General features: G+C 40.1%; 2 protein-coding genes across 2 annotated transcripts; both read left to right on the forward strand.

The window, feature by feature from the left end:
- The first annotated feature begins 108 nt into the window (after positions 1-108).
- LOC108664620 (Down syndrome cell adhesion molecule-like protein Dscam2) lies at positions 109-7,347 on the forward strand. The gene is given in 11 exon segments (XM_047884275.1): positions 109-240; positions 701-754; positions 1,099-1,161; positions 2,138-2,287; positions 2,806-3,017; positions 3,810-3,885; positions 4,548-4,686; positions 5,166-5,320; positions 5,858-5,975; positions 6,569-6,681; positions 7,271-7,347. Coding segments are annotated over 8 exon segments (1,035 nt in total). The 5' UTR covers positions 109-240; positions 701-754; positions 1,099-1,161; positions 2,138-2,142.
- Positions 7,348-7,429: 82 nt separating this feature from the next.
- LOC108664621 lies at positions 7,430-10,835 on the forward strand. Its single transcript, XM_018151246.1, has 6 exons — positions 7,430-7,586; positions 8,461-8,628; positions 8,908-9,030; positions 9,811-9,962; positions 10,425-10,565; positions 10,734-10,835. Exons 1-6 carry the CDS (start codon positions 7,430-7,432, stop codon positions 10,833-10,835), a joined length of 843 nt encoding a protein of 280 aa, XP_018006735.1.
- Positions 10,836-11,274: the final 439 nt, after the last annotated feature.

Raw genomic sequence — 11,274 nt, forward strand, 5'->3', positions numbered from 1 at the left:
ATGTTAAAATATGTTTCAACATGTCCAAACATGTTGACACATGTCAAAATATGTTTCAACATGTCCAAACGTGTTGCAACATGTTCAAACGTGTTGCAGGTCCCAGTGCGCCTCCCCAGCAGGTAAGCTGCGAGCCCTCGTCGTCGTCAGGCGTCGTGGTGAACTGGCTGCCTCCGCCCGAGCATCTCGCCAACGGCGTCATCATTACCTATCGACTCACGTATTCACCTACTTCCGACCGTACGTGTCGTCTTCGTGTCTGTATACTTTTGTAGGCGCCTTGATTTATGTACTTGTGAGACCCTGGCCTCATGTATGATTTTTTGGACCCGTTTTGAAGTCTTGACTCATGTAGGTGACTAACCATATTTGGGATTTTCTGTACTTGAGTTGGTGTCTCGATGATTGCATAAAATGAATTGGAGTACAATAAGTGAAATAAAATTTGGTACGTAAAAATTATCTATAGTTTCTGCTCAGACCCGTTGGAAATTTTTCCGTCGTTGCCAAGTTCTTTCAAAATATTTTTCTGTTGATGCAAAATGTTCAGTTAGCTAACTGTACTGGAAGCAAAATGACCTCTACTACATGCTGCTTAATATTAGACATCATGTAAATTATTAATTATTCATGTTTTTTGTCACGTGATTCCATGGTCTTCGCCGTTCCGTGTTTTGATTTTCCTCATTCCTACTTTCAGCACTGACAGCAATCAGTGACGGAAGTTTTGGCGCAGGGCTCCATGCATTTTCAGGTAGTAAATAATTAAATTTTCTAAGATTTCTTACTTCTACATAAACCTTGTATTCTTAAATTCTTAATTTGGTAGTAGCTAAAACAGAAAGAGCTTAAATGCTTATTAATATAGACAACATTTATAGCTGTCATGCTTTAAGAATTTTATTCCATGTGACTCATTTGTTACACCATAGACACTTAGCTCACTTTTTCCATTTTGAGATTATTGAAGAAAATTACATGCATTATGGCTTTTTAAAAAACCTATTTTAATTTCGTTAGTCATTGCGAAAAAGTTTGTTTAAACAATCAATAACTAATTTGTAACTCAATTTTTATCTCTTTTGTTTCTTCCTATAGGCTCAACAAGGGATTTATTGAGCCGTGTCTCAGGAAGCACTCCTACATCTGGTTTGCAATCAGGTGAACCAATTAAATCTCGCATTTGCGCTTTATAGTGTATTACATAGTGTATAACCCTTTGATTATATAATATGCAAATTCATTGCACAAACAAACTATTGTATTTCACGATATGAATCGACACTAGTCAGCATACTTTTATCTACATTAAGTCTCAATTAAGCACTAAGCATTACACACATTATTGAGCTTTCACGCTAGATGAGCTGTTATGTGAACGGTTGAATTGTCTTGTTTCAATCAGTATGCCTGCGAGCCTGTTGAGATATCTGATCTCGAACCTGCGCTGTTCATGAATCTCAGCCGAAATACATGCTCGAACGCAATTGATTTATTTCACTACTTTCCGTCAATGCTACAATTAGAATTTGTTTATATCCATGGAGCGTATTATGCCACACATAAAAAATTTCCTGCTCACAAATATGAATAAATTATGGACCCTCAGTGTTTTTTTAAATTTTGCGATCTCAGTTGGTTGCAAGCAAATGTTCTTTCCAATAAAAGGGGACCCAATTATTGTGAACTACATCTAGATGAACATAGTTTGCTTCCGCTTTATTTCTCTAGTAATAAGGTTATGGTCCGATATCTGAAACTTGTTGCAAACAGACTGTTATGAGTTTACATCCCGGCTGGAGGCTCAACCGTGGCAGCTGGCTAGATTTATAATTTCAGAGCAAAATCTATACGTACCTATATGAGTTCGAATTCATCAATCTTGACCTGGAGCTTGGTCAGGCAAAAAACTTCAGGTAAAAAAACTTCAGTTTTTACCTTGGTCAGGTAAAAACTGAAGATTTGTCATAGATGAACTCTGTGATCAATCGTTTTCAACGGCAAATCTACACGCCGGGTGAGTCCAATAGTACCAAACCCGTATTTAACACATGTTTTTTTACTCGCTAAAAGTTTCCTGCGATTGAAATTCAATGTTAAATAATAATGTAAGTAATATTTATGTTAAGAATATCAGCAGGCATGGTGGTCGTTGTGGTTGAAGGCTTGTCCACGAAACTCTCCAACTTGCGGCCGTACACGCGCTACAGCGTCGTCGTGACGGCCGCTACAGTCGTCGGCGAGAGCAACGCTAGCCAGCCTGTGTTCTGCACCACCATGGAAGACAGTGAGCAGAAACGAGTGCTTTTTCTTCAGTATGTTGTTGGCATCCAGGGTCCATACTTTTAAAAAAAGTTAAGAGATCGTAAGTTCATTAGCCAATCATTGACGGCCTATCAAGCCAAATCCAACAGTCATAGACAATAAAATAGTGCGTAAGTACTTAGTTAACTTAACGAGTTTTGAAAGTATGGCTCCAGGAGCTTTTCCTTTGCGTCCAATCAGTATCGTACAGTATTTCTTTTCTGGCGCATCGATCACCTTAGGCATGAATTCTTTTTGTTTTCCCATTCATAGAATACATCGTATTTTTAATTCAGGGTAATTTATTACTCAGCAACCTTTATAACCTTGGAGCGTAACTCAACTTTTATTCAGCAAAACTGACTATATAATTCCTTAAATTTTCTATTCCCTAATTTTTTTTATCTCTTCCGCCATATGATTGAAATATTGATACATTTTTATTTAATTTTTTTTATTGAATTTTTTTATTGAAATTACGTTCATTTCGTTTCTGAACAGGACCGTCATCACCGAGCGGCGTGAAGGCTGTTGTGGCAGGGCCCACAAGTGTGATGGCGTCCTGGCGTCCACCACAACATCGTAACGGACGAATAACGCACTACAGCGTCCACTGGACCCATGTGGGGTCACCTCAGGACCAGAACCTCAGAAATGTTGATCCCAATACCCAACACATCCTCCTTGAAAACCTTCCGCCTGGTAGCATCGAGGTGAGATGTCTTTACGTGGTAACCTGTACCATAGAAATTTTTTAGTTGTTCGAGGCAAACAGATATTGTATTGAGAGACATTAGTCGCCTTGGTGACCAGACCTACCCTTATCTATTGACCATATTGCCAGAGTACTGTTGAATACTTTCTTATATATGTCCTAGATTGAATATTCATTTTATTTCTTTTGAATTCTGTTTTAGATGAGAAGTGTTCATCATGTTAAAAATAACTAAATTCAAGATCTTTACTACTGTCTCGTGTGTGACTATATATATGCATAACGATGATTTTTATTTAGTTGTTTGTTTTTCGTCGCTATGTTTCTAAGAATGTTAAATCAACACAAACGAGCACAACAGTTATATATATAAATCATATAATCCTGGATATAAAGTCCCCTCCTATCACGTTTGTGCCAGTTACATTACAGTAACCTCAGGTGGATCCACAATTTTCTCACAATCTTACTCTATTATCAAGACGTACAGTGTTAGTGCAGGGCGGCCCAGTGGTTAAAGTTCAGAGTACCAGGATTGGCGCAGAGAGGTGCGGGTTCGATCCCAGCTCTGTGCGCCAGCTTCTGGTCAGGATCGGCAAGGAGGCCGGGCTGTTAAGCACAGCAGAATTGTAGCAGTGAGTTGAGAGCTCAAGCCGCAACAAGCTGTGGATGTTCTGCAATGTTAAGAATCGGCGATAGGCCTGCGGCCTAATAAACGCTGAAACCGCTATATATTATATTAAAACTGAAGCACCTGTAACACAAGGTTTAGCCTATGTTTACTGTCAAGGTGTGGGTTGCTGCTCACACCGGCGCAGGGCGTGGCAGGGACAGTGCCAGGCTCATCGTCACCCCCACACAGAAAGGTACATTTTCAAATTGATTTTGAGATTTCTGGTGTGAAGAAATAACATCTCCTTGCATGAGCGCAGCTGGTGCTTTGTCAGAGCTTCGTCAGGATTTTATTATGAACAAAGATTATAACCCTTGCCTGATTTCCACAGCTGCTATAGACACAAATAATTATAATGCATTGTAGAAAAATTATAATTGTCGCTCATATAACTGTTTTTTCATTAACTGTTCATAAGTTAAATGATGATTTCAAAATTGAAATCATCATTAACTTATGAAACATAATAGCAATTTTTCACTGATTGGATAGAATAGGAATGAAATACTAATTTTAGTGAAATGGTTTTCTCTGTCTGCAAAATTATCCAGCTAATTTACAAATCATGCTCATGATCTTTAGTAATTATTATTAGGATTCCGGGATTTTCATTTTTTCTGAAGTCCAATACGATTTTTTTTTGACCAGTCAAAACTTAAAATGATTTCTATTGGTTTTCTGGGAATATATCAGCCGGCTTACTTATTGTATGCCATTTTTGGGGTATCTTTAACAATAACATGAATGCCCCTCCCCATCTACAAGCAATACAAATAAACAATAATAATAACATTGCTATTAATGATGAATTAATTACCTAACGATAATTACCATCAAAACGCGTCTCGCAAGCAGTGAAGGCGGGGGTGTGGTCTGTGGGAGGTCCCCTGACGGTCGCCTGGAAGCAGGACGTGACGCTCGCCTGCAGGACCGTTGGTGATCAGCCTGTGCGCCGCGCCTGGTCCTATGAAGACTCCAGCCTACCAGAAGACAGGTTACTAAACGTATAACTTTTGATAAAGAAATTCATGGTGCTGCATCTCCAACCAATGCATATTGTGTAAATGATGATGTCATCCGATTGTTTGAGGGTGTTATTTCCGATTGTTTATAATTTTATGAAAATGTTCGGCCATTAATATTATCTTCCTTATCCCATGATTATCCTAAAGTTCTGAACATGTTCGGCCATTAATAACCTGGATGAGTTAAGAGATGAAAGACGTATGCTAGGAGACAGGTGTTCCTAAGAGGGTGGCGAAGTTTAGGTTTGATACCCTTTAGCAGGACTGCGGCAATGGAAAGTTAATCATTCTTCAATTAAGTATTTGGAATCTTTAATTCCTGAAATGATAAAAAAACTAATGAACGTCAATTATAAGCATCATATTAAGAATTAAACTCTCCGTTATGAGCCAAATAGATATTAGTCACTACATTTTTCATCGTTAAAAAATAATTTCTTCCGTGCAGCCGTCTGAGTTTGGCTACGGACGGCGGCGTACGGCTGCTGGACGCGCAGCGCAGCCACAGCGGCCGCTACACCTGCACCGCCACCAACACCCACGGCAGCGACAGTCATCAGTGAGTGATGGTGTACTGGGTCACCTACCACCTCAGAGTCATCAGTGAGTGATGGTGTACTGGGTCACCGACCACCTCAGTGTCATCAGTGAGTGATGGTGCACAAGGTGTACTAGTTCACCTAACACCTAAGAGTCATCAGTGCTCGTGGTAGATGCTCGAGCACCTTGCATCTTTCTTCACTCTACTTTCATTACTTCCGATCATGTTGGCGGCGAATCACAATACAAGCAACGGGTTGTGTGCGTGTCTGCAGATGTCCAACTCTCGGTATTTATTTTTCGTATCTCTGAGATGAAAATGCTTTTAGACCTTCAAATTTGTTGTTGATGATTTATGATGATACTGCCTGTTTTACCATTTCATTGCGATGAGAGAATGATTGTCAGCAACGCGTTCATTCACCGTGATAATGTTGCGTAGGTGGTTGTGAGTAGCCAATTCTAGTCATGGGTAATAGCATCCATTGATCTCTTCGATGATCAGTTCAAAAAGATGCCAATAATTATCACTTATGAATTTATGTCCCCTGCATACTCACCAGACACACGACGCGGTATTTAGTTCCTTATTGTCCACAGTGCCGCCTTCACCACCCCTGCTGCACGTTACGGAGACGACAGCGTCCTCTGTGCGCCTCCAGTGGACGGTGGCCGACGACGGAGGGGCGCCCGTCCTAGGCGCCACGCTCTATTATCGGTCAGCCAATCAAATGAGTAGCGTTGATGTTCAGAGACCTGCTTTGGAGCAGCTCTACTATCGTTCAGCCTTTCTCTAAAATAGCGTTGGTTCACAGATTCCTGCTTTGGTGCAGCTCTACTATCGGTTAGCCAATCAGTTGAATATATATCGTGGCTGTTCAGAGAGCTGCCCAAGCTCAGTAAAATTTTTCGCTGCCACTTTACGAGTCAGGATATTAAGTTTACGTTCAACTGCTGACTCTGGACTCTTTATCGCAGGCTGCGGTGAAATCTCGAATTATTTTCAGCCTTAGAGTGTGGAATATGGATGGTGAATCAATAGCACTAGAAAAAACTTACATTATAAGAACGGCTACCAGTTCTTAGAACTATGTTATCTGAGATTTCACAGTGTTTAGGTACACTGTAGATTTTTCAAACAGCGCTAGAATGGATAGAAATCTTCTTGGCAGATGATTTAACATAACGTCTGATATGTTATTAGCTTAAAAATATAATCTTTGGGTTAGCCTGACAGAAATTATAGCGACTCTGTTCACGGATCCGCCGATTGGGAAACACTGTAAATTATTATTATTGGTATATTTGCAGGTCTGCCGGTGGAGAAACTCTGGAAATGAATATGTCAACCAACAGTCACACGGTCACTGGTCTCAAATGCGGCAGCTTATATCACTTTTTCTCTACAGTGCGGAACATCATCGGTAAGGAATACGTTAATTATATAAGTGCTATCCAGACGCGTACTTCTCACTTCCCATTATTTCAGCATCACTTCAGCATTGGAGGGAGATATTTGCTGAGCTACAATGGTTCCGATTAGTCTTGATGGCGCTTCTAGATGATCAATTTATCGACAACAATGACTGCATACAGAAGAATTCAAAATCATATGAATCGTTCATGAAATTTATTTAACAAACTAGGTCTTCTGTTTGTCAGAGATGAATTTGAACCGCGGCGGTTTCTAAAGATTACACATGAAGTCCATACGATATATGGCTATGAATGGTATGGGAAGCGTAGTAGACTGATTAGACCGAGACAAAGTGCAATCTGTACGAATTAATCTCTTAGGAGCTGACGCATTCGTTTATGACGCGAGTTCCATTGGCGCGGCCTCTGCATAGACATTCCTGTCATCACAGTCCCGTCAATAGCCTTTATTGTTCTTCAGGGTTCCTTACTGTGCTAAAAGATCATGACATTTACTGTGATAATCGGTCGCTCTGGGTAAATTAATCAGCTAATAATGGTTATTAAAATTCATTTAAGTCCCTGCCGGCTATACAGGCAGCAGTGAGTCATCAGAGGTGGTGGAGGCACGCACGAAGGGCCGCGAAAAACGAGTCAACATCGCTGCCGGCTGATTTGAACGAAATCATTAGCAGCAGTGCTGTCGGCAATAGAAGTTAAAAGGTAGAACCAGCTTATTATAATTTTCAAATCAAAATGATTACAGTGAGCAGTGACGTGGCAGCGGCGAGAACGTTCGGAGTGGGAGGACTGCAGCCTGGCGAACGCTACGAGATCAGAGTTACTGCTTACAACTCTGCAGGAGCAACGCCAGCACTCTACACCGTCACCACCGCTGCTCTGTATTCTGCAGGTGAGGCCTAAAACTCTGCAGGAGCAACGCCAGCGCTCTACACCGTCAACACGGCGACATTTTGACTGGCATGGAAATATTTTATAAACTTGTTCTATCGTTTGCCAAGCTGTTCAGACACTTGAACAATTTTTACTGTCGTGACATCTTGTAAAGGATAGATATAAAATGCAGTCCAGTGTAATGGCAGCCATCATCGAAAAAAGCTCACGGACTAACTACTTCTTAAACTATTGTCAGTAAAAGGTCAATTTACTCATTGTTAGATATTGAATGCTATTATTAGACTTTTGTTGTAAAGGACACAGATGCCGCCGACAGCTTATTCAAAATAAAGAGTCTGGCAATTCCGTTCGTTTATTTTCATCCGTGTCCGGCAATTACAAGATCTATACATATAAACATATATATTTGCGGACCAAGTATTTCTAACGTGTCGTATTTATGGGAATGCGAGACGTTAGCGGCATACATACAGAAAAATATAACTCAGTACTCCCTGCAGTGAGTGACAGAGAGCGCATTTTCATGTCGACAAAAAGGTGAAGTCACAGACGGACAGACAGACGGACAGGCAGACGGACGGACATGACGAGCACAATGGGGCCTTTTTCCATAAATGAGAAAATGCGCTAAAAAGAACGGGATGAAACATTCCATAAAAAATTTACACTATATTTCGGGAATAATTCCTACCTTTGAAAAATATTGTGTCTCCGCGAAGTGTGCTTGACGTGACGATTGCACACCTATCACTATTCGCAGGAAAATATATAAAATATATAAAAATGAAAACTATATTTTTTATATTACTTTTATTACTACGCCGGTATTCAATGAGTTATCCACAAGCCAAAATAATTTCTCTTACTAGGCAGCGTGCTTGGCCAGGCAGACGAAGGTCGACGGTGGGTGGGAGGAGTGGATGGCCGAAGACGCACTTGGGGAGGCTTGGGCGACCACCGCATCCTAGTGCCCTTTGTTGTATCAACAGTGGCCTTGTGCCTCATTGCGGCCACCTTAGTCATTTACTTCAATAAAAGTGAGTCATGCATGCTTGTATGTTTTGCTTGATAGATTCAATGATTCAATTCAAACATTCAATGAGACTTCTAATTACTCCAAAAAAGTAAAATTCTTCAAGGTTCATTGCCTGTATTTGTTACTTCAATGTCAGTAAACATCAACGAGCTTTGTTCAAATCTCATTGTACTCTATACCTTCTGCTGTAACATCTAACATTTCGCAAATGCCGTGAACCAAAGCACATGTTCAATATTTTATTACACGTACTGTGCCATAAAAAACTAATTGTGCACAGGGAGATCGGTTGCAGAAGCAGGCGATGCCACGCAGAAGTCGAGCCGAAGAAACTCCACAAAAGACGTCTTAACGACGCCGATGGCGGCCGTCAAAACCCCGCGCTCGCCTTTCCCCCACAATGGTTGGATTTATAAATCGTAATTAAATGTTCATTGGTTTTTATGTTCTTTGGGTTCTGCCGAGTCATTTGGTATAAAATTTTTTTGTGCTGTTCAGAATGAACATTTCTTGTTGGATTATGTGAAATTAGCGTGTGATGTGTCCATTTGAACGTACCTGTTGGTTGAAGTGGCCCGTTAGCTTATTAGTTCCTCCTAGTGGTCAAAATAAATCTACTCACTTATCTATCGGGTCTTCTTTAAAATATATCCGAATTTCTAGTAGGAACCTAAGTTTTTAAAGCAGAAACGCCTGTTAAAGAGGTTCTGCAGAGTTACCAGGGCCTATACTTTCAAAAAAAGTTAAGAGATCGTAAGTTTATCAGCTAATCATTGACGGCATTTCAAGCCAAATCCACCAATCATATACAAGAAAATAAAGCGTAAGTACTTACGTTATCTTAGCGAGTTTTGAAAGTATGGCCCCAGGAATTCATGCAACTTAATTTCCGCACATGCGTTGCTCTTGAAGCCGAAATCTCTTATTGCAAAAGTCTTTCATTTCAGGAGCATTTTGCGGACTATGTAACAAGTTTAAACAATATAGAAAATATTCTTATTTTCTCAGTGATGTTTTTTTCAACAAACAAACCGAAAAATATCCACTGCGATCGTAAATTTCTTTACGATCTTTATGTATAGGATAAACTTACTCGATTAACATCTATGCTCTGTCAATTTGCGTAAATTTTGATCAACTGGTGTCTTCAAGCCCTTGGAATTATTTTCTATCGTAACCCCAGATCATGAAGCCCCGGGAGACGACATCTACCACTACGCATCAGCCAGCTACCAGTTCGGCAGGTTAAGCCCTCCTCCTGTCGCCGACGATCCTACAGCGGCGACCGCCTCTCATCCTGACAGAAGATTCCTGCCGCCACGCCCCTTGCAGCAGGTAGTGGTCATTGTCCAAAATCGTGAATTTAATGAACATCTGTTTAACTGCGGATGCGACGATCTATTTATTCTAATATAAGACTATTATTGTAGATTTCGTCCCTAATCTTTTTTTAGTGCCTGGAGTCTATGACAAAGCCGGAGCCAAAAGAAGCGGTAAATTTTTAGGCACATTGGGCGTGCAACATCGTAGCCTCAAGAATAGTTAGTTTAGAATAGATTATCTCACCAAACCTACAAGTATTAGTGAATTGAGTTTCAGTTGCATTCTTATTCTGATTCTGTGCTCGCAGAGGCAAGTTTAAACAATTGTGTTTGCGTTAATAAACAAAGAACGTTGTGCGGGCTTCAGATTTAGATATACTCGAAACTTTTTTCTCCCATTGCGTGTAGGATTTTTCCAGATTTTTTTTAATATTTCTCAAATTAAATCTCTGATCCCTGATCATTATTAAAACAGGCTGAAGGTGATCCTTACTGCAAGGACCTGCAAGTGCACGCGCATGGTGAACAATTCTTCAGACAACACGAGAGCGGCGAGGGTTTCGCGGGCGTTGTCTACCAACCGCCTTCATTGCATGGTGTCTCTGATGCCAGCTTGGTGAGTCATCAAATACTGCATCAGCCAAACGATAAATATTCTCCAAATTAAATATGCGCCAAAGTTTTTAGCACTTCATCATCCTGCTAAAAATTATTTTCCTATCTACCGGTATAGTTACATCAGTAATGATTGTGTTCTCATCTTTCTTTCAAACATCGTTTTCAGTACCGAAGTGGATCGTACGAAGAACTTTCCGGAAACGTGATACTAACAGCGGACTACGGTCAGACGGCTGATCGAACTACTGTTGCTTATAACACGATATAAATATTTCTAGTGACATTTTTATGTCCAGAAACTCTTTCGTGAAACTCTGCATCTATTAAGAGTTTAGCTTCAATTTCAAGTGAATTGTAAGACATTTAAATGATTCTCTCCCATTGTTCTCGCACACGTTATCAATTTGAAACGAAAATTTGTCATTAACACCCCTACGTGACCCAATTCGTTAGTATTAATTTAAAAATGTAAACGGCAAACACGTTATCACAGAAATAAATTTTTCTTGAACCTAATGAAAGTATTATCATTCGATTTCAATTAAAATAATAAATTACTGTTAGCCATATCATCAGTTAGGACTAGCCATATCATACTAAACGTACGCGGCCATTAACGTATCTCCAATCGTTTTCTAAAATAATACGTTCGTATACTTCCTTGTACATTCCCCCGGGTCGGTAAGAAATCGATGTTTTTGTTAAAA

Source organism: Hyalella azteca, unplaced genomic scaffold (genome assembly GCF_000764305.2).
Source record: "Hyalella azteca isolate HAZT.00-mixed unplaced genomic scaffold, Hazt_2.0.2 contig15077, whole genome shotgun sequence".
NCBI lineage: Eukaryota > Metazoa > Arthropoda > Malacostraca > Amphipoda > Hyalellidae > Hyalella > Hyalella azteca.

Excerpts from the sequence above, each read along its gene's own strand:
- LOC108664621 (XM_018151246.1), top strand. The coding sequence starts at position 7,430 with ATGATTACAGTGAGCAGTGACGTGGCAGCGGCGAGAACGTTCGGAGTG. Across the intron at positions 7,587-8,460 it reads CGCTGCTCTGTATTCTGCAG|GCAGCGTGCTTGGCCAGGCA; the intron begins GTGAGGCCTAAA and ends TTCTCTTACTAG. Across the intron at positions 10,566-10,733 it reads GTGTCTCTGATGCCAGCTTG|TACCGAAGTGGATCGTACGA; the intron begins GTGAGTCATCAA and ends CATCGTTTTCAG.